The sequence below is a fragment of the Chiloscyllium plagiosum genome, chromosome 1 (genome assembly GCF_004010195.1).
Source record: "Chiloscyllium plagiosum isolate BGI_BamShark_2017 chromosome 1, ASM401019v2, whole genome shotgun sequence".
NCBI lineage: Eukaryota > Metazoa > Chordata > Chondrichthyes > Orectolobiformes > Hemiscylliidae > Chiloscyllium > Chiloscyllium plagiosum.
Genome location: NC_057710.1, coordinates 43,076,828 through 43,102,985, shown reverse-complemented (window position 1 = coordinate 43,102,985; position 26,158 = coordinate 43,076,828). Strand labels below are relative to the sequence as shown.

The 26,158-nt window shown below is 41.7% G+C and overlaps 1 protein-coding gene across 1 annotated transcript in view; it reads left to right on the top strand.

Moving 5' to 3' along the window:
* Positions 1–26,158, top strand: part of LOC122542599 (A disintegrin and metalloproteinase with thrombospondin motifs 12-like) — a 565,140-nt gene that overhangs the window by 375,032 nt on the left and 163,950 nt on the right. Inside the window, exon 14 of the mRNA XM_043680588.1 lies at positions 13,634–13,754. Coding sequence (XP_043536523.1) covers positions 13,634–13,754 — 121 coding nt within the window. The remainder of the gene's footprint in view (positions 1–13,633; positions 13,755–26,158) is intronic.

Genomic DNA, 26,158 nt, shown 5'->3' with positions numbered 1-26,158 from the left:
GTTCCCCTTGCAACAACCAACAACATTCAATGTCCATGGTTAACCACTTGCTATACCTGATACTTTTTTTTGTGATTTATGTATAAGGACACCCAGATTCCTCTATTTTGCTCTCTGTTGCTGAGTTTTGTAATAATTCTCCATTTAAATAATATTGCATTTCTAGTCTCTCTGCCAAAGTGGATGAGTTCAATTTTCCCAAGTTATAGTCTATGCATCAATTTTCCCATTCACTCACTAAGCATATCTACATTTATTTTTAAACTCCTCCTACCCTCCTTACAATTTACTTTCCAACCTGTCTGTAATATAAGCAAACTTAGTGACTATACATTCATCCCCTTCATCTAACTTATTGATATTGATTATAAATAGTTAACTCCCTCGAGCTGATCCCTGAACATTCCACCAAATTTACCCATTTATCACGTCTCTCTATACCCTGTTAGCCAACCAGTACTCTATCCAGATGTTAGCTATAATGTGAGCTATTATTTTATGTTTTAACCTTATCAAGCATCTTTTCACATTGTTGTTTGTGGAAGCTTGGCATTTGCAAATTGGCTTCTGTGTTCACTACATTACAGCAATGACTACACTCCAAAGGCATTTTGTAAGCTGTAATGCACTTTAAGGTATCCAGTGGACATGAACAGTGCGAGATAAATGCAAACCTTATTTTTAAACCAAGTCACTCTTCATTCCTGTTCGCTGGTGCATCAATAGATGTAGACTCAATACCATACTCTAGTTTACATCTGGAAATATCAGCTTGATTATATGGATTTCAAAAAATGTGCATTTTAATGAACCCAAACTAAACATGGGGCTAGCTAGTTTTTTTATACATATAGAAAAAAAGAGTGTTTGATATGGATTTATTTCTCAAACGTTAATACGTTTTACCAGAAATGCCAGCAAACTGCTTGGAAACATAGAAACCTGGAGCAGAAGTTGGCCATTTGGCCCTTTGGGCCTGCACTGCTATCTGACACGATCCTATAAATCGATGCCTTTTTCTTGCTTTCTCCCTATCTCACTTGATGTTTTTATAATCTAAAAATCTATCTGTCTTTTTCTTTAATATATTCAGTAACTTGCTTTCACATCCTTTTGTGGTAGAGGATTCCACAGATTCACTACCCTTTGTGTGGAAAAATATTTCTTCATTTCAATCCTAAATGGCTTAACTTGTATCTTGAGACTGTCTCCCTTTTTAGGCTCCCCAAAAAGAAAAAAAATCATCCTCCCTGCTCCTAGTCTGCCCAGTCCGATTATAATGTCAGACATTTCAATCAGATCTCCTTTCATGCTTCTCAATGAGTGAATGTGGGCCCAGTCAATTGAATCTCCCCTTGTAGGACAGTCCTGCCATCCCTGGTATCAGCCTTACAATCCTCTGCTGCACTCACTCTAGGGAAAGTATATTCTTTCTTGGGTAGATGAGACCATTCATTTTTGTTCTCATCAAGTCCTTCTGTAAGACATCTTGACTTCTGTACTCAAATGCTCTTTCAATGAAGGTCAATGTGGGCGGCACGGTAGCACAGTGGTTAGCACTGCTGCCTCACAGCGCCAGAGACCCGGGTTCAATTCCCGACTCAGACGACTGACTGTGTGGAGTTTGCACATTCTCCCCGTGTCTGCGTGGGTTTCCTCCGGGTGCTCCGGTTTCCTCCCACAGTCCAAAAAATGTGCAGGTCAGGTGAATTGGCCATGCTAAATTGCCCGTAGTGTTAGGTAAAAGGGGTAAATGTAGGGTAATGGGTGGGTTGCGCTTCGGCGGGTCGGTGTGGACTTGTTGGGCAGAAGGGCCTGTTTCCACACTGTAAGTAATCTAATCTAATCTAATCTAATGAGGGCTTATTTGTCTGATTGCTGGTATGGATTCTTGTTGCCTATAAAATTGTTGCCATGCTTGTTTACATAATAACAGTGATTGAACCTCAATGTAATTAGCTCCTTGAGGACCTATTGATAATGCCTACAAGCTGTTTGTCATTCTGGCTGGTGTCCAATAATTGTAGCAAGAACAAAATCAACAAGCTTCAAGTTAGGGAACAGCTTAGAAAAAAAATTACCCCCTCCAGCTTTGAGTTTCTACTTTTTTACATCTGCCAAAAAGAAAAGTGCTTACTTTATTCATGGCATGCATTCAAATCTCTAATGTGAACAGGGCTAGATTGAGGTCCTGTTTTTTGGTCACCTCCTCCATATAAGCACTTAGCTATCATTTCAAAAGTAACAGAATATGGGAAAGCATGCTGATATAAATGGAAATGCTGCCAACATCATCCAAGACCCTGGTAATGATCTCTTACAACTCTTCCATCAGGCAGAAGCCTGAACACACACCAGTAGGTTCAGGGACAGCTTGTGACAATAAATAAATCAAACAATCCTTGAAGACATCATGGGTAACAGATAAGGGATGCAGACCCATAATTATGGATGTCCACCTTTTTTTTCTTTGTTTTCGCTGTCAGATTTGAGGGTCCTCTGGGCACATAGCAGAGGGAAATCAAACAGAACTATTTCTAATACATTTTGTTGCATGGATCTAAGTAGACTTCTTTAAATCTTGTATTCTGCTTTTAAAATAGCAACTAATAAAAAGAATGTAAATTATTTAGGATTAACTTAATTTCCATATGCATAGCATAAAATGAGAGAATGAGTAATGTGGTTTTTACAATGAGCACAGAATCAAGATTGTTTGTGCTTGTTCAACAATCGTGAGTGTTTTAGTCAGTGGTATAGAAGATGAACTTCTGGGAATTGCTTGCACATCACTTATCAAGGACTGAACAAAGAGCAAAGAAAATTTACAGCCCAGGAACAGGCCCTTCGGCCCTCCAAGCCTGAGCCAATCCAAATCCACTGTCTAAACCTATCACCCAATTCCTAAGCATCTGTATCCCTCTGCTCCCCACCTACTCATGCATCTGTCCAGACACACCTTAAATGAATCTATGATGCCTGCCTCTACTAGCTCTGCTGGCAATGCATTCCAAGCACCTACCACCCTCTGTGTAAAGTACATGCCATGTGTAGTCCCCTTAAACTTTTCACCTCTCACCTTAAATGCGTGATGCCTCGTTATTGAATCCTTTACCTTGGGAAAAAGCTTACCTCTATCTATCCTGTCGATAACCTTCATGATTTTGTAGATCTCAATCAGGTCCCCCCTCAATCTCCTTTTTTCTAATGAAAACAATCATACTCAACCTCTCTTCATAGCTAGCACCTTCCATACCAGGCAACATCCTTGTAAACCTTCTCTGCACCCTCTCCAAAGCATCCACATCCTTTTGGTAATGTGGCAACCAGAACTGTACACAGTATTCTAAATGCAGCCGAACCAATGTCTTGTACAATTTTAACATGACTTTCCAGCTCTTATACTCAATACCCCGTCCGATGAAGGCAAGCATACCATATACCTACTTGACCACTCTATCCACCTGTATAGCCACTTTCAGGGTACAATGGACCTGAACTCCAAGATCTCTCTGCTCATCAACTTTTCCCAAGGCTCTTCCATTTTCAGTATAGTTCGCTCTAGAATTAGACTTCCCAAAATGCATCACCTCACATATGTCTGGATTGAAATCCATCTGCCACTTCTCCGCCCAACTCTCCAGTCTATCTATATTCTCCTGTATTCTTTGACAGTCCCCTATGCTTTCTGCTACTCCACCAATCTTCGTGTCTACTAATCAGACCACCAATGCCCTCTTCCAGATCATTTATGTATATTACAAACAACAGTGGCCTCAGCACTGACCCCTGTGGAACACCACTAGTCACCTTTCTCCATTTCGAGAAATTCCCTTCAACTCCTACTCACTGTCTCCTGTTGCTCAACCAGTTCTTTATCCACCTAACTAGAACACCCTGCACACCATGTGACTTCACTTCTCCATTAGTTTACTATGGGGAATCTTATCAAAGTCCTTACTAAAGTCCATGTATGTGACATCAACAGCCCTTCCTTCATCTATCAACTTGTTCACTTCCTCCAAGAACTCTATTAAGTTGGTAAAGCATGATCTACCCTGCACAAAACCTATCACTGATAAGCCCATTCTTTTCCAAATATAAATAGATTTTATCCCTCAGTACCTTCTCCAGCTACCTTCCCACCACTGACATCAGGCTCACTGGTGTGTAGAATGGAACATCCCTACGACACTTCTTGTACAGGGGGATGACATGAGTAACCCTCCAGTCATCCGGCACCTCACCTGTGCTTAAAGATGCTACAAAGATATCTATCAGGGCCCCAGCTATTTCCTCTCTCGCCTCCCTCAGCAACTTGGGATAGAACCCATCCGGTCCTGGGGATTTGTCCAATTTAATATCCTTTAGCCTACCCAACACATCCTCCCTTCTTATGTCAACGTGATCCAGAGTAAACAAACTTCTATCTCTAATCTCAGCATTCATCACCTCCCATTTCTCAGTGAACACTGATGCAAAGTAATCATTGAGAATCTCACCCATTTTCTCAGATTCGACACACAACCTTCCTTCCTTATCCTTTAGTGGACCAACCTTTCTCTGGTTACTCTCTTGCTTCTTATATAAGAATAAAAAGCCTTGGGATTCTCCCTAATTCTGCTCGCCAAAGCTATTTCATGACCCACTTTAGCCCACATGATTCCACACTTAAGAATGGTCCTATTCTCCCGATATTCCTCCAAGGCTTGTTCTGTTCTTAGCTGCCTGGACCTTATGTACGCTTCCCTTTTCCTCTTGGCTAGTTGCACGATTTCTCCTGTCATCCACGGTTCACAAATCTTGCCTTTCCTATCCCTTGCTTTCAAAGGGACATGCCTATCCTGCACTATTTTCAACCTATCTTTGAAAGCCTCTCACATATCAAATGTGGACTTTCCTTCTCAATTCAGTCCTAAATCTACTCCCCCTAATTTTGAGGCTATGCCCTTTTGTCCTAGTTTCACCCATCAGTGGAAACATCCTCTCTGCTTCATATCCTATCTATTCCTTCATAATTTTATATGTTTCTGTATGATTCCCCCCCCCCCCCCATTCTGCTAAATTTGAATGAATATAATCCTAGTTTACTTAGTCTCTCCTCATAAGCCAACCCCCTCAACTCCGGAATCAACTTAGTGAACCTCCTCTGCACCTCGTCAAGTGCCAGTACATCCTTTCTCAAGTAAGGAGACCAAAACTGAACACAGTACTCCAGATGTGGCCTCACCAGCACCCTGTACAGCTGCAACATACCTTCCATACTTTTAAACTCAATTCCTTTAACAATGAAGGAAAAGAATTCCATTTGCCTTCCTAATACCTGTTGTACCTGCAGGCCAACCTCCCGTGATACATGCACAAGGACACCCAGGTCCCTCTGCACAGCAGCATGCAGAAACATTTTACCATTCAAATTAATTTAGGAAGAGTTTACGGGTTACTAAAGATTATATCTGCAATAAATGCCATTCATTGCGAATCCTATCAGATTGAATGGATTGGTTGGAGAGGCAGTTAGAAGCAATGAGGAATTTACAAGAGCAAGCGGAGGTGATGGATGGCAGTTATAGGAAGGGGAGAAAGTCTCAGATATAGTCACATAGATGGGTTAACTCCAGGAAAGGTAAGAGAGGTAGGCAGCTAGTGCAGGAGTTTAGATCAGAGTGGTGCTGGAAAAGCACAGCAGTTCAGGCAGCATCCGAGGAGCAAGAAAATCGACGTTTCGGGCAAAAGCCCTTCATCAGCTAGTGCAGGAGTCTTCTATGGCTATCTGGATTTCAAACAAGAATGCTGTTTTGGAAAATGTAGGGGGTGATGGATTCTAGGGAAATGTAGCACAAACAGCCAAGTTTTTGATATTGAGACTGGCTCTAATGTAATGAGAGGTACACCGGGTTCCAAGTGATTGATTGTGTTAGGAGACTCTCTAGTCCGAGGTACGGACAGACGTTCCTGTGGCCAGCAGTGAAAAATTAGAATGGAGTGTTGCTTCCCTGGTGCCAGGATCAAGGATGTCTCAGAGAGGGTGCAGAATGTTCTCAAGGGGGTGAGGGGCCAGCAGGAGGTCATTGTCCACATTGGAACCAATGACGTAGGAAGGGAAAAGGTTGAGATTCTGAAGGGAGATGACAGAGAGTTAGGCAGGAATTTAAAAAGGAGATACTCGAGAGTAGTAATATCTGGATTACTCCCGGTGCTACGAGCTAGTGAGGACAGGAATAGGAGGATAGAGCAGATGAATGCATGGGTGAAGAGCTGGCGTATGGGAGATGGATTCACATTTTGGATCATTGGAAGTTGATTTAGGGTAGAAGTGACATGTACAAGAAGGGCAGATTGCACCTAAATTGGAAGGGGGCTAATATACTGGCAGGGAGATTTGCTAGAGTTGCTCAGGAGAAATTAAACTAGTAAGGTGGGGTGGGGGTGGGTGTGGGACCCAGGGAGATCTGACACTGGTACAGTTGAGAACAAAGGTGAGTCAAACAGTCAGGGCAGGCAGGGACAAAGCAGAGAACAAGGTAAGACCGATAAACTGCATTTATTTCAATGCAAGAGGCCTAATAGGGAAGGCAGATGAACTCAGGGCATGATTAGGAACATGGGACTGGGATATCATAGCAATTACAGAAAATGGCTCAGGGATGGACAGGACTGGCAGCTTAATGTTCCAGGATACAAATGCTACAGGAAGGATAGAAAGGGAGGCAAGAGAGGAGGGGGAGTGGCATTTTTGATATGGGATAGCATTACAGCTGTACTGAAGGAGGATATTCCTGGAAATACATCCAGGAAAGTTATTTTGGTGGAACTGAGAAATAAGAAAGGGATGATCACCTTATTGGGACTGTGTTATAGACCCCCCAATAGGCAGAGGGAAATTGAGAAACAAATTTGTAAGGAAATCTCTGTTATCTGTAAGAATAATAGAGTGGTTATGGTAGAGAATTTTAACTTTCCAAACATAGACTGGGGCTGCCATAGTGTTAAGGATTTAGATGGAGAGGAATTTGCTAAGCGTGTACAAGAAAATTTTCTGATTCAGTGTGTGGATGTACCTACTTGAGAAGGTGCAAAACTTGACCTACTCTTTGAGGGTGGCATGGTGGTACAGTGGTTAGCATTGCTGCCTCACAGCGCCTGAGACCCGGGTTCAATTCCAGCCTTAGGCGACTGACTGTGTGGAGTTTGCATGTTCTCCCCGTGTATGCGTGGGTTTCCTCCCACAGTCCAAAGATGTGCAGGTCAGGTGAATTGGCCATGCTAAATTGCCTGTAGTGTTAGGTAAGGGGTAAATGTAGGGGTATGGGTGGGTTTCGCTTCGGCGGGTCAGTGTGGACTTGTTGGGCCGAAGGGCCTGTTTCCACACTGTAAGTAATCTAATCTAATCTCTTGGTAAATAAGGCAGGACAGGTAACTAAGGTGTCAGTGGGGGAACATTTTGGGGCCAGTGACCAAAATTCTATTAGTTTTAAAATAGTACTGGAAAAGGATAGACCAGCTCTAAAAGTTGAAGTTCTAAATTGGAGGATGGCCAATTTTGATGGTATTAGGCAAGAACTTTCAAAAGCTGATTGGCCGCAGATGTTCACAGGTAAAGGGATGACTGGAAAATGGGAAGCCTTCAGAAATGAGATAACGAGAGTCCAGAGACAGTATATTCCTGTTAGGGTGAAAGGAAAGGCTGGTAGGTATAGGGAATGCTGGATGACTAAACAAATTGAGGGTTTGGTTGAGAAAAAGAAGGAAGCATATGTCAAGTATAGGCAGAATAGATCAAGTGAATCCTTAGAAGAGTATAAAGGCAGTAGGAGTATACTTAAGAGGGAAATCAGGAGGGCATAAAGAGGGACATGAGATGGCTTTGGTAAATAGAATCCAAAGGGCTTTCACAAATACATTAATGACAAAAGTGTAACTAGGGAGAGAATAGGGCCCCTCAAAGATCAGCAAGGTGGCCTTTGTGTGGAGCCGCAGGAGATGGGGCAAATGATAAATGATTGCATCAGTATTTAATGTGGAAAAGGACATGGAAGATGTAGAATGTTGGGACATAGATTGTGACATCTTGAAAAATGTCCATATTACAGAGCAGGTTGGCTAACGTGATGCCACTGTTTAAGAAAGGTGGTAAGGACAAGATAGGGAACTATAGATCAGTGAGCCTGAAATCGGTAGTGGGCAAGTTGTTGGAGGGAATCCTGAGGGACAGGATGTACATGTAACAGTGGCATCACGTTAGCCAACCTCCTGTCGTCCGGCACCTCACCTGTGACTATCGATGGTACAAATATCTCAGTAGGAGGCCCAGCAATCACTTCCCACAGATTTCTAGAGTACACCTGATCAGGTCCTGGGGATTTATCCACTTTTATGCATTTCAAGACATCCAGCAGTACTTCTTCTGTAATATGGATATTGGAAAGGCAAGGACTGATTAGGGATAGTCAACATGGCTTTATGCATGGGAAATCATGTCTCACAAACTTGATTGAGTTTTTTGAAGAAGTAACAAAGAGGATTGATGAGGGCAGAGCAGTAAATGTGATCATATGGACTTCAGTAAGGTGTTCGACAGTGTTCCCCATGGGAGATTGATGAGCAAGGTTAGATCTCATGGAATACAAGGAGAACTCACCATTTGGATAGAAAACTGGCTCAGAGGTAGAAGACAGAGGATGGTGGTGGAAGGTCGTTTTTCAGACTGGAGGCCTGTGACCAGTGGAGTGCCACAACGATCGGTGCTGGGTCCACTACTTTTCATCATGTATATAAATGATTTGAATGTGAGCATAAGTGTTATAGTTAGTAAGTTTGCTGATGACACCAAAATTTGAGGTGTAGTGGGCAGCAAAGAAGGTTACCTCAGATTGCAGTGGGACCTTGATCAGATGGGCCAATGGACTAAGAAGTGGCAGATGGAGTTTAATTTAGATAAATGTGAGGTGCTGCATTTTGGGAAATCAAATCTTAGCAGGACCAATACACCTAATGGTAAGGTCCTAGGGAGTGTTGCTGAACAAAGGAGTGCAGGTTCATAACTCCTTGAAAGTGGAGTCGCAGGTAGATGGGATAGTGAAGAAGGGATTTGGTATACTTTCCTTTATTAGTCAGAGTATTGATTACAGGAATTTGGAGGTCATGTTGCGGCTGTACAGAACATTGGTTAGGCCACTGTTGGAATATTGCGTGCAATTCTGGTCTCCTTCCTATCAGAAAGATGTTGTGAATCTCAAAAGGGTTCAGAAAACATTTACAAGGATATTGCCAGGGTTGCAGGATTTGAGCTATAGGGAGAGGCTGAACAGGCTGGGGCTGTTTTCCCTGGAGTGTCGGAGGCTGAGGGGTGACCATATGGAGATTTATACCATCATGAGGGGCATGGATATGATAGTTCTTTTCTCTGGGGACAGAACTAGATGGCATAGGTTTAGGGTGAGAGGGGAAAGATATAAAGGGCAACTTTTTCATTCAGAGGGTGGTATGTGTGGAATGAGCTGCCAGAGGAAGTGGTGGAGGCTGATACAATTGCAACATTTAAAAGGCATCTGGATGGGTATATGAGTAGGAAGTGATATGGACCAGGTGCAGACAGGTGGGACTAGATTGTTTTGGATATCTGGTTGGCACGGACGATTTGGACCAAATGGTCTGTTGTACATCTCTCTGACTCTATGACTCTAATAATCCTTTTTACTGTTATTCCTACCAAAATGGATGACCTCACTTTTATTAACATTATATTCCACCTGCCAGACCTTTGCCCACTCACTCAATGTATCTGTGTTTCCCTGCAAAGTTTCACAGTCTTCTGCATGCTTTGCTCTGCCACTCACCTTAATGTCATCTGCAAACCTTAACACATTACACATGGTCCCCAACTCCAAATCATCTATATCAATAGTGAATAATTGCAGTCCCAACACCAATCCCTGAGGCACACCATTAGTTACTGATTGCCAATCAGAATAGCACTTATTTATCCCCAGTCTTTGCTTCCTGTTAATCAACCAATCCTCTATTCATGCTAATACTTTACCCATAATACCATGCATTATTATCTTATCAGCAGCCTTTTGTGTGGCACTTTGTCAAGAACCTTTTGGAAATCTCAGTACACCACATCCACTGGGTCCCCATTGTCCAACTTGCTTGCAATATCTTCATAGAATTCCAGCTCTTCATGAACCCATGCTGCGTCTGCCCAATGGGACAATTTCTATTGAGATTTCTTCCTTGATAATAGACTCAAGCATCTTCCCCACTACAGAAGTTAAGCTAACAAGTCTATAATTCCTCATCTTTTGTCTACCCCCCTTTTTAAACAGTGGCATCATATTTCCTGTTTTCCAATCTGCTAGAACTACCCCAGAGTTCAACGAATTTTGGAAAATTACCAGAAATGCCTTTGCTATTTCCCCCACCATCTCTGGGCCAAGAGACTTGTCTCTCCTTAGCTCCATTAGCTTGGGTAATAATGATTGGTTACAGGTCCTCCCCTACCATTGTCTCATTGTCAATTACTGGCGTGTTACTAGTGTCCTCCACTATGAAGACTGATACAAAATACCTGTTCAATGCCATGGCCATTTCATCATTTCCCATAACTAAATGCTCCTTCTCAACTTCTAAGGGACCAACGTTTACTTTAGCCATTCCTTTTCATTTTCTATATTTGTAGAAACGTTTGCAATCTGTCTTTATATTCTGAGCTAGTTTTTCTCATGTTCTATCTTACTTTTCTTTACAGCTCTTTCCGTGTCTTTCTGTTGATTTTTAAAGTTTTCCCAATCTTTTAGTTTCCTGCTGTTCTTGGCCACTTTGTATGCCTTCTCTTTCAATTTGAAAGCCTCCCTTATTTCCTTAGACATCCATAACAGATTACCCCATTTCTTAAAGTCCTTCCTTTTCATTGGAATATTCTTTTACTGAGCAATTTGAAAAAATGCTTTGAAAGTCCTCTACTGCTCGTCAACTGTCCCACCATAAATCTTTGTTTCCAGTCTACTTTCGTCAACTCCTCCCTCATCCTATTGTAGTCGCACTTGTTTAAGCCTGGACCCTGATATTGAATTTTACCTTCACACTCTCCATCTGTATTCTAAATTCAACCATACTGTGATCACTGCTTCCAAGAGAATCCCTAATGATGAGATCATTAATTATTCCTGTCTCATTACACAGGACCAGATCTAGGATAACTTGCTCTCTCGATGGTTCCATTACATACATAGGTGTTAATAGCAGGAAGCTGAAAATGTGTTGCTGGAACAGCGCGGCAGGTCCAGCAACACATTTTCAGCTCTGATCTCCAGCATCTGCAGACCTCACTTTCTCCTGTTAATAGCAGGAATCCCCTCAGCTCTGCTGAGAGCACACCATGTGAATAAGACGATTGAATGATGGAGAGGAAGAGAGTATAATTCAAATGGAGGACAGTGTTCAGGGTCTGAGGTTGTTAAATTCAGTTTTGAGACTTGAAGGTTGTAAATTACAGAAGCAGAAAATGAGTTGCAAAAGGAAGACATGTTAGAAAGACAAAATTAGAAATTATTGGAAAAAATTTCAGGTAGTTGGCAGCATCTGTAGAGAGAAAGTAAGGTTAATGTTTTGTGTCCAATTACCCTTCTTCAAAACCCATTGTAGCTCGGAAAATGTTGGTACACATGCTGAAGATGGGGTTGGATGGGAGGGTGTAAGGGAAAAAAAAGTAGGAACCCAGAAAGAGAGAAAAACATTTGGGCAGACAAACAAATGGATAAATGAATGAATAGCTGCTAATAGGAATTGTTAGTGCTGACTATAGGTTGCTTATGATAGCAGCCCCATGTGATGACAAGGTCTGGTGTCTGGGGGTTGGGGTAAGGACATTTAAGAAGGTGCTAAGGGCCTAAAATGATTAAATTCTGTACTAAGACCTAAAGGTTGCAAGTTCCCCAAGTGGAGACTGAGGTGTTGTTCTTCCAGCTTGCGCTGAGTTTCCCTGGAGCACTGTAGCAAGCCCGAGGCAAACATGTTGGCCTGGGAACACAGTGTGTTGAAGTGGCAGGCAAACAGAAGCTCAGGGTCAATTGTTCAGCCTGCTTTTCACATTTTACAGTGAACAGTCAGATTTCCAGACCTAGGGAATTCGAGCAGCTGAAGTGAGATGAATCCAGGTTTAGGAGGAAGATAATATTGACATAGCACTGCTTCCCTTCATTAGTTATCAATGTTCCCTCTCATCAGAAGATCCCCTCCCCCCCATGAAATACCTTTGGGCTCAGACATGGCTCAGACATGACAAAACTCAGGCAGCAGGAAGTTGAGGCTCATTTTTGCAAACAGAACATAGGTGTTCTGTGAAGCCATCACTCAGTCTGTGATTCGTCTCTCTAATGTTGAGGAGACTGCATTGTGAGCAGTGAATACAGTCGACTAGATTGAATGAAGTGCAGGGAAATCACAGCTTCACCTGGAAGGTGTCTGGAGTCTTGGATAGTGAGGTGGGTGGAAGTATTCAGACAAAAGTTGCACCTTCTGTGATTCCATGTGAGGCTGTGGGGATGTGTTGGGAGTGGAGGAGTGGGCCAAACAGCTGTGTTGATCATTACCACAAATTCAGCCAAATCGCATTTCAGCAGGAGCAGAGCATCCTTATTCACTGAATAAACTGATAGGTCATCTCGAGATTCTGACCTACCTCAAAACAAAAATGTTTCCTGATTTGTAACCTAGTTCTCTGCTGATGAAATGTACATGTATGACCTCTGAGCCACCAAACCTAATCCAACTGATAACAGTCTATTCAGATAGATATTGCTTATTCTCTTGTTTCTTTCAATCAAAAGTCTTAACATCCTAAAATAACAAAGGAGGGTTTACTAGTCTTGGTAGATGTCAGGTGCCTTGCTCACATTGTGAAAAGGTAGTGAGACACCCAGGTTTACTTCTTAATGAAAGGCCTATCTTTTCTCCACCCAGTAGCTGGAGGAACATGATCTTCGGTAAATGCCTATTGTGGGATTGGGGATTATGGGGAGAGGGGAGCAGAGCTTTGTAACCATAGGATGCGGTACCTATAAGTCATCCCTTTCCTTATGCTCGATTGTGCACATGACCGTGCAGACTGAGGGATCCACCCTCCTCAAAGAAGTGCAGCTATCCTAAGCTAGTTTAGCAGTGGGGTAGGCGAGATCTTCTTTGTCCCACCTGAAGCTGATATAATTACTAGAATTGTCCCAGTTATTATTTCCAATACATAAATAGGAATTATCTTATTCTCATTAAGGGTTGAAATAGGATCTTTAGCAGTCTCTTAATAATTATATTGATCACTTCGCAATGGTGTAGAGAGATTGGACTTGGGCCTTCCCGACTGGAATTTAATCTTGCAAGGTGGAAGATGGGTGGTTCAATCAGTTCTAAATTTGAAGCTGAGTTCTAAGATGAAAGGACAGAATTGACAATTTCAAAACAAAACGTAAGATTTTATTGCTTAATATTTTGAAGAAAGAGTTTGAATTTATAAGTTGTCCTACATGAATAACCTCAAGATGTCCCCTACTCACCCAGTGAATTATAATATTGGGAAGTAATAACCAGTTTGGTATGAAAACAAACCAACATTAATAGTTTGTATTTCTTCCAGACTGTCGGCTGTGATTATGAAATAGAGTCCAATGCAGTTGAAGATCGATGTGGGGTGTGTCATGGGAATGGCTCTTCCTGTCAGACTGTAAAGAAGACATTTGAAGAGAGTGAAGGATTAGGTAAGAATTTTCTTCATGAAATTAAGTTTAGTATCAAGTAAGTTCCTTGTGTCCTGACTAACTTCCCACTTTGACTGTGTGGCAGAATGCTTGGCCAGCCAGTTCTCATTGCTGGTAAGGGTCGTGCAAAATGCATGGTATCATTTCCTAAATTGTAACAATTACTGCACTTTGAAAGTGCTTCACTAGCTGCAAAATGCCTTGGAAGGTTTTGAAAGGTACAACCCAAATGCATGTCTTGATTATTGTCATTGGCAAAGTGTACCATGTCGTCACTGCAAAGTGTACCATGCTCTTTCTGCTCTATGAAGAATTTTGTCAGAAAAAGCTCTCACATAATTTTTTAGGTTCTTTTCAATAAAGGTGCAGGATTTAAATATCAGTATTGAATCTATGCTTTGTTTGAAAATTATATACAAAGATACTCAGATGTAGCCTGACAATTTCTCTGAAGCCATTGCTTTTTTTTCCCCTTCTGTTCCTATGTATTGAGTGCCTGGGAGATAACGTTCACTCACATGACAATCTTGATCTGTATAACCGTTATTGTGGTGGATTTTTCAAAAGGGTGTCGTTTAGTGCAGAGGATGCAAATGGCACTTCTTGGAATGAATATTTGTCACTGAATTAAACAGTTGGTGCCACCTCATCAGTCAGGTTTTGTATTCATTCATGGGATGTGAGAATCTGGACCAGCATTTATTGCCCATTTTTGGTTACTTTTGAGAAGGTGGTGAGCTGCCTTCTTGAACCACTGCAATCCATGTGATGTGGCTAGATGTCGCTCAGGGGTACCAGGATTTTAACCCAGCAACACTGCAGGAATGGCAATGTATTTCCACTTCAGGATGAAATTCCCCCTCATTCTTCTAAACTCAAATTAAAATAATGTTACTGATCCAATCTCTCTTCATACATCAGCCCTGCCATCCCAAGAATCAGCAAGACAACAACAGCAAGACATCCCGACTCTTGTATTCAAATTCTCTTGCTATGAAAGCAAGTGTACAATTTGCCCTGTTCACTCCCTACTGCAGCTGCATATTTACCTCCAGTGACTGGCAGTGATATCTTGTTGCCCCTCTCCTTTCTCATTCAAGTCATAATCTGCATTCCTGTTTTTGCTACCAATGTGTGGCCTCACATTTATCCACATTATACTTTGTCTGCCATGTATTTACCCACTCACTCAACTAGTCTAAATCACACTTAAGCATCTCTGCATCCTCCTTGCAGCTCACCCATCCACCCAGCATTGTGCTTGTGTAAATTTTAAGATATTACATTTAGTTCTCTTATCTAAATCATTATTACATATTGCAAAGAGCTGGAGTCCAAGCACTGGGGATCCCTGTGGTACCCTGCTAGTCACCAGCTGCCACTCAGCAAAAAACACGTTTATTCCTAATCTTTGTTTCCTGTCTACCAAGCAGTTCTGCAGCTATATTAGTACACTACCCCCAATACCAAGTGCTTTAATTTTATACACTAATCTCTGATGTGGGACCAATTGAATGCCTTCTGATAGTCTACATAAACCACATCCACAGGCTCCCATTATCAACTCTTACTGGTTGCAACGTGAAAGTGTCGAGTGGATTTGTCCAGCATGATTTCCCTTTCATAAATCCGTACTAATTCTGTTAGATCCTGTCACTATTTTCCAAGTATTCAGCTATTCAATCTGTTATAATTGACTCTAGCATTTTTCTCACAACCAGTGTCAGGATAATTGGTCTATAATTCCATGTTTTCTCTCCACCTCTCTTCACTCTAAAGTCAATAGAATCTTGAAAAATGACCGTCAATGATTCCACCATTCCTAGAGCCACTTCCTTTAGTCCTCTGAGATTTGGAATATTGGGCCATGGGGATTTATTATCCTTTAATCTCATCATTTTCCTAAATACCATTTTACTACTAAAGTTGATTCCCTCCAGTTCCTGCTTCTCCCTGGACCCTGCATTCCCCAGCATTTTTGGGATGTCTGTTGTGTACTCCTTTATGAAGACAGAACCAAAATATGTATTTAACTGGTTTCCATCTCTTTGTTTCAGTTTATAATCTGTCCTGTTTCTGAAAGTTAGGAACCTACCTTTGTCTTTACTTTTTTTTTCTCTTTGCATATCTAAAAAAGCTTTACAATCAGTTTGTATGTTCGCCACAAGCTTACTCTCGTACTCTACTTTCCCCTCTTAATCATTTCTTTTTTCAGCCAGTTTGTATTTCCCTTCCTTGAGCCTAATACTAATACTAAGATTCCCAAGTACAGCTATTTCTATGTTGACAACAATGTTACTTATTTCAAGAGATTAGTGATATTAAGACATAATTTTAAAAAAACCTTTGTTTCCAGTTGGAACTTATTGAAAAAGGTACCGCAATTATTCATCACAGTGATCTAGTGAGTCAATACGTCCCTGCTTTCTTGAAATAAAGAGGACATTTTCTGGTGCTAGTGCATTAATTGCTTTTATTTGATTATTTCAATTATTGTACTTGTGAATTGTTAGAGTTTGGATAATAAATAGAGATTGACAATTTTAACATATTTCCTAATTATTAATTCATTGGCTTCATTTGAAAAAGCTGTAATATGCTGCTGACTCACTATGACCTGATGTGTGCTTAGAACCTGTTTCTGGATGATTTGAAGCAGTATCTGTGTTCCATGTCTTAGAAAATTACTTTCAATTTATTTTTGGGCATAAGGCAGCACCACTGATATTCAAGGAGTCTCATTTAATGAGGAATGTAATGAAAAGTCATGATAATCAATGAAACATAATAGATTGCAAATACTGCATATGTGCTTCTACAAGTCATATTTTTACGCACTTTTGTTTTATTGTTTAGCAAAAAAGAGCAATGCAATTGAGACATGACCTTTCATAAGAACATACAGCTGCTTGACACATTCATTTGACATTTCATTGTCCACGGTCATATCAAATGATATTAATGTACCATTGTTCTCATTTAAAATTCAGTGGAATCTTCTACAAGAAGTAGTTGAGATAGTTGCATGCTTCCAAGATAAATATTTTTTGTCTCAAATAGAATTAGAGTAGGCCGAAATGTGAACAGATGATGAATGCGCCCAAATTCCATCTAGAAAAGAAATCATGTATCTTTAGCACAACATAATTTTCAGCATTTTCTACATACTGCTGAAGTTATGCTTCAGTTTACTTTGATTTCTTTTCTTCCCCGAAATGAATATGTTAAGATGTTTCCTATCTTTACTACTTGCATACTATAAGCCTAGTTCCTACTGGACTCTGGTCTAAATTATCTTCCTTTTAGGGATTTTTGGATTTATAATGAGAATTTTCACCCCCACAAGTGCGTGGGTTTATGTCAGTTGAGAACTTGAAAATATCAAGGGAAAACTACAAAAATCTGAAAATTGTTTCTTCATTTTTGCTATCTTGCTGAGTCACTTTTCCTGATTGCGTGTTAGTTTTTTTGAACTTTTGGCACACTGACTTCTTTCTCAGTGGTGAATACTGCATAAAGTAGTTTTCAGCATAGATTCAATATAGATTGAATTTAAATTCAGTCGTCAATACAGATTTCCATGTCAGTACAATGAGTATTTTGGAAGGGAAAATTAGAAAATTCTGAAAATACACTGCAGGTCATGCAGCATCTCTGGAGAGAAACAAAGTTAACCTTTGGGAATTTATGAAGCTGAAAAGATTCTGAGGGAAGATTAACTCTGTTTCTGACTTTTGAATATTTCCAGAATTTTGCTTTTATTTCAAATTTATAACTCTGCAGTTTTTTTTACCTCAGAACAAATGATGATATGCTTATGTATCTGCTGCCCTTTTCCTTCCCACCGATAGAGGTTCTGAATTTTGAAGATACTCTGAGATCTTTGGAACTCGAAACTCAAAGAGACCTAACACTAAAATTAACATGCTGCTTTTACTAAGCAACACCCTCAGAAACTGTTTCTGCTGGATGACTCCCTCTGCTAACACAATTCTGTTTTGATTGATTGATTTCCTTATTGACATGTGTATTTTTTGAAAGTACAGTGAAAAATGTTGTATAATGTCGCTACCTTCCAACGAATCCAGTAAGGCACATTCAAGTGAACAAAATGTTACAGTTTTCAAAATGCTATAATGTAAAGTCACCATAGTCTTGCCAGACCAGACAAGCTTGCTCTCTTATTAAGGAGAGAGACAGCTGATGATAGTTTAGCCTGACAGTCACCAAACCACAGGCAAGGGCAGAGCCCTTCATGGTAACCTCAGCTGGTGCAGGAATTGAACTCATGATATTGGCACCACTCTGCATTACAAACCAGCCATCCAAGCTATACACTACATCTCTCCCTTACTTAGTAAATTAGTAGCATAGCTTGTTTGGATAAAGCAAACTGATGTATGAGAAGAGATTGAGTCAGTTAGGATTATATTCACTGGAGTTCAGAAAAGTGAGGGGGATGAATCTCATAGGAACGTATAAAATTCTAACAGGACCTAGACAGGTTTCATGCAGGAAGGATGTTCCTGATGGCGGGTGAGTTCAGAAGCAGAGATCACAGTCTAAAGATATGGAGTCAATTATTTAGGACTTAGAGGAGGAGAAATTTCTTCACTCAGAAAGTGGTGAGCCTGTGGAACTCACAACCGCAAAAAGCAGTGGAGACCAAAAGGACATTAGTGAACCAGATTTTTTTTTCCCCTGACAGTTGTTTGACTCTTAGTTCTTAAAATGACTTAGAATTTCCTTAAAATGACAAGACTCGTAATTTCAGTTTTATTGGTAATGCACTCTAAAATCTTACCAATGACCAAGGCCAGGTTAACCAACTTTTAATTTCCTGTCTTCTGCCTCTCTCCCTTCATAAACAGGGATGTTACCTTAACCATTTCCCAGTCCTCTGGTATCTTCAAATGAGACTGATATTTTGAAACTCCTGAGAACTTTTGATGGATTAGGGTTAGGGTTGCTGGTGTAAGGAAACTTTTTCATATTTGCTGGTTTTCAGAGAATGGGGTCATCCTGAAAGTTGTCAAACAGTTTGACTCCATTTAAGTTGGCAGATGAGACCATCTATGCCTCAGCAACCAATAGTGTGTGGCTGCAGAAAATTATGTTCAGAGTCATCTGCGTCTATGTTGACTACGTTCTCTTGCTCTTTTGCTGTGATATGTATATGTGGCACTCTTCTGTTGACAGTGGTCTTAGTAGTTGATGTGAATGACAAACATAAGGTTTACCATAAGCCTTGAATTGCTTCTTTCTTTTCAGATATTAATGGCATGTTGGTGACTAGGCCAGCAATTACTGCCAATGCCTGATGCTCATAAGGCAGTTAGAAACCAACCACATTGCTATAGGCCTGAGGTCACATGTAGGCCAGATGGCAGTTTCCTTTCCCGAAAGACATTAGTAATCCAGATGGATTTTTCCCGAAAATCGGCAATGGTTTTGTCATCTTCCTTCAACTTTTAGTGCCACATTATCTGGCTTTCTGGATTAACAGTCTAACAATACCACTAGGTTATTACCTCCCAGTTTAACAATAGCACAACGTGCCATCTGGAGGGGTTAACCAACACCACAGTAGAAATATTATTTGCACAAGTCACAATTTGTTTGTGAGATTGCTGCTGTTGCTTTTCAGGTAGTTTCCTTGCACATGAGCAATGAACAATGTTTCCAATCATTAAACTTGGAATGTGATATTACTTTGTGCAATTACTTTCAGCAGCTTCAACTTCGATAGCTCTGGACGCTGAAAGCGATAGTATTTTGAGCAGCCCTGGCATGCCTTTGAAACTCAGTGAGTCTGCAACTTGAAAGGCTGTCTGCACCTTAAAATAATGTCTGTCCAGCAAGTAGTACACCCTCCATAAAGATTCAGACCCCTTTGTTTTGCATTAATATTGTCATAAGTATGCGGCTCTTCAAAAAAAAAAGCCAGAGATATCTAGAATTAAAAGTAATGAACATTTATATTAAAACAACTTCCTCATCCTTTGCTTCTGTTTCCAACTCCTTCTATTGGTGGAATGCTTTATGATGCTTCAAGTGACTGGAATGTACAACGGTGTTCTTTCAACACACTATATGGTGCAGATTTTGTCAAAGGTGTTGGCAGGTTGATATATTGTATGTTATACATTGTATACACTGTAGCCATTGTTATTGAAGTAAATTTTTAAGGTAGTTATGGGCTGTCAATCATGCAAGCTTTTCTTTTACTTCATTAGCTTATCGAGTATTGTTGGAGCTTCACACATCCAGTCAAGTGGAGAATATTACATCACAAACTTAAGCTACGGATAGACTGGAATTGCTTTGGGGAATCAGGAGATGAGTTACTTGCTGTACAGTTTCCAGCCTCTGATCAGATACGGTAGCCACAGTATTTTTATGGTTCGGCCCAACAAGTCCACACCGACCCTCCAAAGAGAAACCCACCCCCTTTATTTACCCCTGACTAATCCACCTAACACTATGGGCGATTTAGCATGCCTAATTCACCTAATTCATCTTTGGACTGTGGGAGGAAACTGGAACATCCGGAGCAAACCCACATAGAAACGGGGAAAATGTGCAAACAGACAGTTGCCCGAGGCAGGAATTGAACCCAGTCCCTGGTGCTGTGAGGCAGCAGTGCGAACCACTGAGCCACCGTGCTGCCCACAACAGTTTGGTCAACAGTAGCCCCCAGGTTATTAAATGGATTTAAATGATGGTAATGCCACTGTATCAGTCAACTCTCTCTTGTTGGAGATGGTCACTCTGTGACTTAATATTACCTGCTGCTTTTCAACCCAAGCTTAGTGGACTATGAACCAAGTGCAGGTAAATAAGATTAATGCAATTTGATGTTTCTGGGTTGGCACAGGCATGCAGGCCAAAGAGTCTATTTCTATGCTGTATGATTCTGTTACAAATTGCTTCATTAGCTGAGGTGGGCTAAATTCCAAGCAACAATCTGTGTACATTCCCACTCTGTTCTTGTGATGGAAAAAAAAGCTGCTGAACTTCCAACAAAGTTATGATAAACAATTTAGAGTATCCTTATCAAAATAGAAGCATTGGAATCTTACCAATTTTATTGGAATGCGCTGCCAGGAGTCAAAGATGAGGGCTGTGGTGCATCTCTACTTCCAGGCCCCTTATCCCCACCACCTCTCACATTATGTGCCCCCCCCAACCTCACATCAAAGAGCTGACCAGAATTGGCAACTGTAGCTACAATGGGGTCAAACCCTTTTAGATAGGCATAATTTCTTGGCCTTTGTACACATTTTAGTGCCCATACTGAACAACCCATATGTGTGTCTTCCACACACTCATACAGAGAAAGCCAGGCCCACACCATCAGAAAAGAACTCAGGAGAGATTGAGAAGGAAAAGGGCCTGTGGGGGCTTAACAAAATGTTCCTTTCCTTCTACTCCAGCCAGGTCTGTGGAACAATGAAAAAAACAACAGCAAGCATGCCCAAGCTGAACAGTGCATGAGGTCAGCAAGAAAGGAGGAACTAGTAATCTGGTTACCTTCTACTCAGCCAATGAATGCAGTTAGCCAGAGAGACAGAAATCATTGGCTGAGTAACCTACCAATCAGGATAGTGTGTGTGTCGAATTGGCTGCATTGTACACTGACCATCAAGATTGATAGGCTACTTAGCCAATGTGCTTGGACAGTACTCGTGTTCTTATTATGGTGATTAGCATCGTGTGCATCACCCACTTTCGGTCTTGGTGGAAGGAACATTAAAGCTAAAAGAATCATTTTCATTTGGAAAGCTCATTGTATGAAATCAAAGAGAACTCACGGAAATAACAGGAAACCTCTTTGATAAGAGACTAGAAAAGCTAGTAATTGTGTCATAGAACCACAGAAAAGATAAAGTTTTACAAAGAAGCCATTCCACCCATTGTTTAGATCAGAGTAGTGCTGGAAAAGCACAGCAGGTCAGGCAGCATCTGAGGAGCAGGAAAAGCCCTTCATCACTTCTCGGATGCTGCCTGACCTGCTGTGCTTTTCCAGCAGCACTCCGATCTAAACTCTGGTTTCCAGCATCTGCAGTCTTCACTTTTGCCTATTCCATCTATTGTGTTGATACTGGCTGATTAAACTAGCCACCCATTCCAATCCCACTGTCAAGCACCTGGTCCATAACCTTGTAGGATAAAGTGTTTTGGGCACAGATTCAAATTCTATTTAAGTGGGTGTAGGGTTTCCATTACAACTAACAAACAAGACAAAAAGCAGGACACCCATCACTCTCTGAATGAAAATGTTTTTCCTCATGCCCCTCTAATTCTTCTGTCGGTCTGTGCTCCCAGTAATTGCCTTATCCCTGAAAGAAACTGGTCTTCACTGTCCACCTTATCCAAGCTCCTCATTATTTTGTACTCCTCAAGTAAATGACTTCTTCCCCTAATCTCTTCTAAGGAATACACACCAACCTACGCTCTCTTTAGAGCATATATCTTTCATGTAATGTGATGACTAGAACTCGACACAAAACTCCAGCTATGGCCTAACCGGTTTCTTATACTGTTCCAGAAATACATACCTTGCTTTGTATTCAATACTTTCCCCAATGAAGAAAACATCCGTTCGCGTTCTCCACCACCATATACCTATCTGTCCCGTAACCTTCAGAGACTTGTGGATGTGCATTCCAAGGACTTGCATCTCCTCAACCCTCTGTTTGTTGTATGTTCCCCTGCTCTGTTTTCCTTTCCGAAGTGCCCATAAGAAATAGGGATATAAATAGACATTTCCGCCGCTCAAGCCTGCTCTGCTGTCATGACCAGTTTCATGCCCTTTCCCTGGATTCCCCAGAAGATTCCAAGAATCTGTCTCTCTCCATCTTCCCAAATGCAAAGCTTCACAATTCTTTGCATTGAATTCCATTTGGCGTATTCTCACTCATTCAATAAAAGCTATTGAAATCACCCTGAAGTTGACAGCTATCCTCTTCACCATCAACTATCCCACTAAATTTTCTCATCTTGCCTCCCACATTAAATCTTTAATATACTTCCAAAACAGTAAGGGATCCAACATTAAGCTCCATGGAATACCAATGGAAATGACTTTTCATTCACAAAAATATCTGTCAAGTTTTGTTTCCTATCATTAAACCAATTGTGGATGTAACTCACCATATTCCAGTTTGCCAGAGCAGCAAGGAGAGAAGGTGAGGTGATGCGAGGGCTGCCGGGAAGGGTAAGTTTTCCCGCTTAAAAATGGACTTACCTCGGGAATCAGGCCTCCATTTTGCCAGAGCGGTGAGGAGAGAAAGTGAGGCAAAGTGAGGGCTGCCGGGAACGTAAGGGTTTAATTTATATTTGGGCAGTGGTTAAACCCAAGATACTACACGTGTAGTATCTCCCTCCTCCTCACCCTCTGTGGGAGCTGAGGAACGTAGCTAACGTTCTTGACTCTTACACTTGCAAGAAGTGTGTCCAGCTGCAGCTCTTGTTTGACCGCATGACGGCTCTGGAGCTGTGGAGCATCCGCGATGCTGAGGAGGTCGTGGATAGCAGGTTTAGTGAACTGGTCACACCTCAGGTTAGAATTGCTGAGGAAGACAGTGAATGGGTGACCAAAAGACAGAAAAAGAGTAGGAAGGCAGTGCAGCTGTCCCCTGCAGTCATCTCCCTCCAAAACAGGTATACCGTTTTGGATACTGTTGGGGGAGATGGCTCACCAGGAGAGGGCAGCAGTTGTCAAGATCATGGCACTGTGGCAGGCACTGCTGTTCAGAAGGGCGGGAAAAAGACTCGTAGGGCCATAGTCATAGGGGATTCTATTGTGAGGGGAGTAGATAGGCAGTTCTGTGGCAGAAAACAGGACTCCCAGATGGTATGTTGCCTCCCAGGTGCTCGGGTCAGGGATGTCAGAGATCGGCTGCATAGCATTCTAAAAGGGGAGGGTGAACAGCTAGTTGTCTTGGTGTATATAGGCACCAACGATATAAGTAGAAAATGAGATGAGGTCCTGAAAGAAGAATTCAGGGAGCTAGGAGAGAAGTTAAAGAGGAGGACCTCAAAGGTAGTGATCTCGGGATTACTATCAGTGCCACATGCTAGCCAGCGTAGAAATGAAAAAAACAGGCAGGATGAACACATGGCTTGAGGGATGGTGTAGGAGGGAGGGGTTCATATTTGTTGGACATTGGGACCGGTTCTGGGGAAGGTGAGACTATTATAAAAGGGACTGTCTACATCTGGACCAGAGCGGAACCAATGTCCTTGAGGGAGTTTTTGCTACTGCTGTTGGGGAGGTTTCAAACTAATGTGGCAGGGGGCTGGGAACCAGAAGAGAAAACAAGTAGCCAGCGAGGTGGAGACTGGAGACTGTAAGAATTATGAAGATAGCATTAATAAGGGGAAGAGCAGGCAGAGAGCAGATGAGTGCATTAGGACTGGTGGCCTGAAATGTATCTACTTTAGTGCAAGGAGTATAGTGTGTAAGGCAGATGAACTTAGGGCTTGGATTGGTGCCTGGGAGTATGATGTTATTGCAATCACAGAGACTTGGTTGAAGGAAGGGCATGATGATTGGCAACTAAATGTTCCAGGATATAGACGCTTCAGACAGGACAGGGAGGGAATTAAAAGGTGGGGGATGGAGTTGCATTGCTGGTAAGGGACGATATCACGGCTGTGCTAAAGGAGGACACTATGGAGACCTTGGGTAGTGAGGCATTATGGGTGGAGCTGAGAACTAAGGGTGCAGTTGCATTGTTGGGCTGTATTACAGGCCTCCCAACAGTGAGCGTGAGGTAGAAGAATAAATAGATGAACAGATTATGGAAAGATGTAGAGGCAATAGGTTAGTGGTGATGTGAGATTTTAATTTTCCCAACATTGACTGGGATACACTGAGCGTCAAAAGTCTGGATAGAGTAGAATTTGTAAGAAGCATCCAGAAGAGGTTTCTAGAGCAGTATGTCAATAGTCCGAGGAGGGAAGGGGCCATATTGGACCTGGTACTGGGGAACGAGCCAGGACAAGTGGTAGAAGTTGCGGTGGGGGATTTCTTTGGGAACAGTGACCACAATTCTGTAAGTTTTAGAATACTCGTAGATAAAGAAGAGAGTGGTCCTGAGGGAAGAGTACTAAACTGGGCCAAGGCCAATTATATCAAAATTAGGCAGGATCTCAGAAATGTGGATTGGACACAGCTATTTGAAGGGAAGTCCACATTTGATATGTGGGAGACTTTCAAAGATAGGTTAAAGATAGTGCAGGATATGCATGTCCCATTGAAGGCAAAGGATAGGAAGGGCAAGATTCGTGAACCATGGATGACAGGAGAAATTGAACGACTAGCCAAGAGGAAAAAGGAAGCGTACATAAGGTCTCGGCAGCTAAAAACAGAACGGGCCCTGGAAGAATATTGGAAGATTAGGACAAGTCTGAAACGAGGAATCAAGCGGGCTAAAAGGGTCATGAAATAGGTTTAGCAAGTAGTATTAAGGAGAATCCCAAAGCATTTTATTCTTCTATAAGAAGCATGTGGGTAACTAGAGAAATGATTGTTCCACTAAAGGATAATGAAGGAAGGCTGAGTGTCGAATCTGAGAGAATGGGTGAGATTCTGAATGATTACTTTGCATCAGTGTTCACTGAGAAGAGGAACATGATGAATCTTGGGATTAGAGATAAAATATTGATTAATCTGGATCACATCGACATAAGTAGGGAAGATGTGTTGGGTAGGCTAGAGGTTATTAAGGTGGACAAATCCCCAGGACCAGATGGGATCTATCCCAGGTTGCTGAGGGAAGTGAGAGAGGAAGTAGCTGGGGCCCTGACAGATATCTTTGTGGCACCCTTAAATACAGGTGAGGTGCCGAAGGATTGGAAGGTTGCTCATGTCGTCCCCTGTCCAAGAAGGGGAGTAGGGATATTCCAGGTAACTACAGACCAGTGAGCCTGACGTCGGTGGTGGGAAAGTTGCTGGAGAGGATACTGAGGGATAGGATCTACTTATATTTAGAAAAGATGGGCTTATCAGTGATAGGCAACATGGTTTTGTGTGTGGGAGATTGTGCCTTACCAACTTAATAGAGTTCTTGGAGGAAGTGACCAAGTTGATAGATGAAGGAAGGGCTGTTGATGTCATATACATAGACTTTAGTAAGGCGCTTGATAAGGTTCCCATGGTAGACTAATGGAGAAAGTGAAGTCACATGGTGTGCAGGGTGTTCTAGCTAGGTGGATAAAGAACTGGTTGAGCAACAGGAAACAGAGAGTAGTAGTTGAAGGGAGTTTCTCGAAATGGAGAAACGTGACCAGTGGTGTTCCACAGGGGTCAGTGTTGGGGCCACTGTTGTTTGTAATATACATAAATGATCTGGAAGAGGGCACTGTTGGTCTGATCAGCAAGTTTGCAGATGACA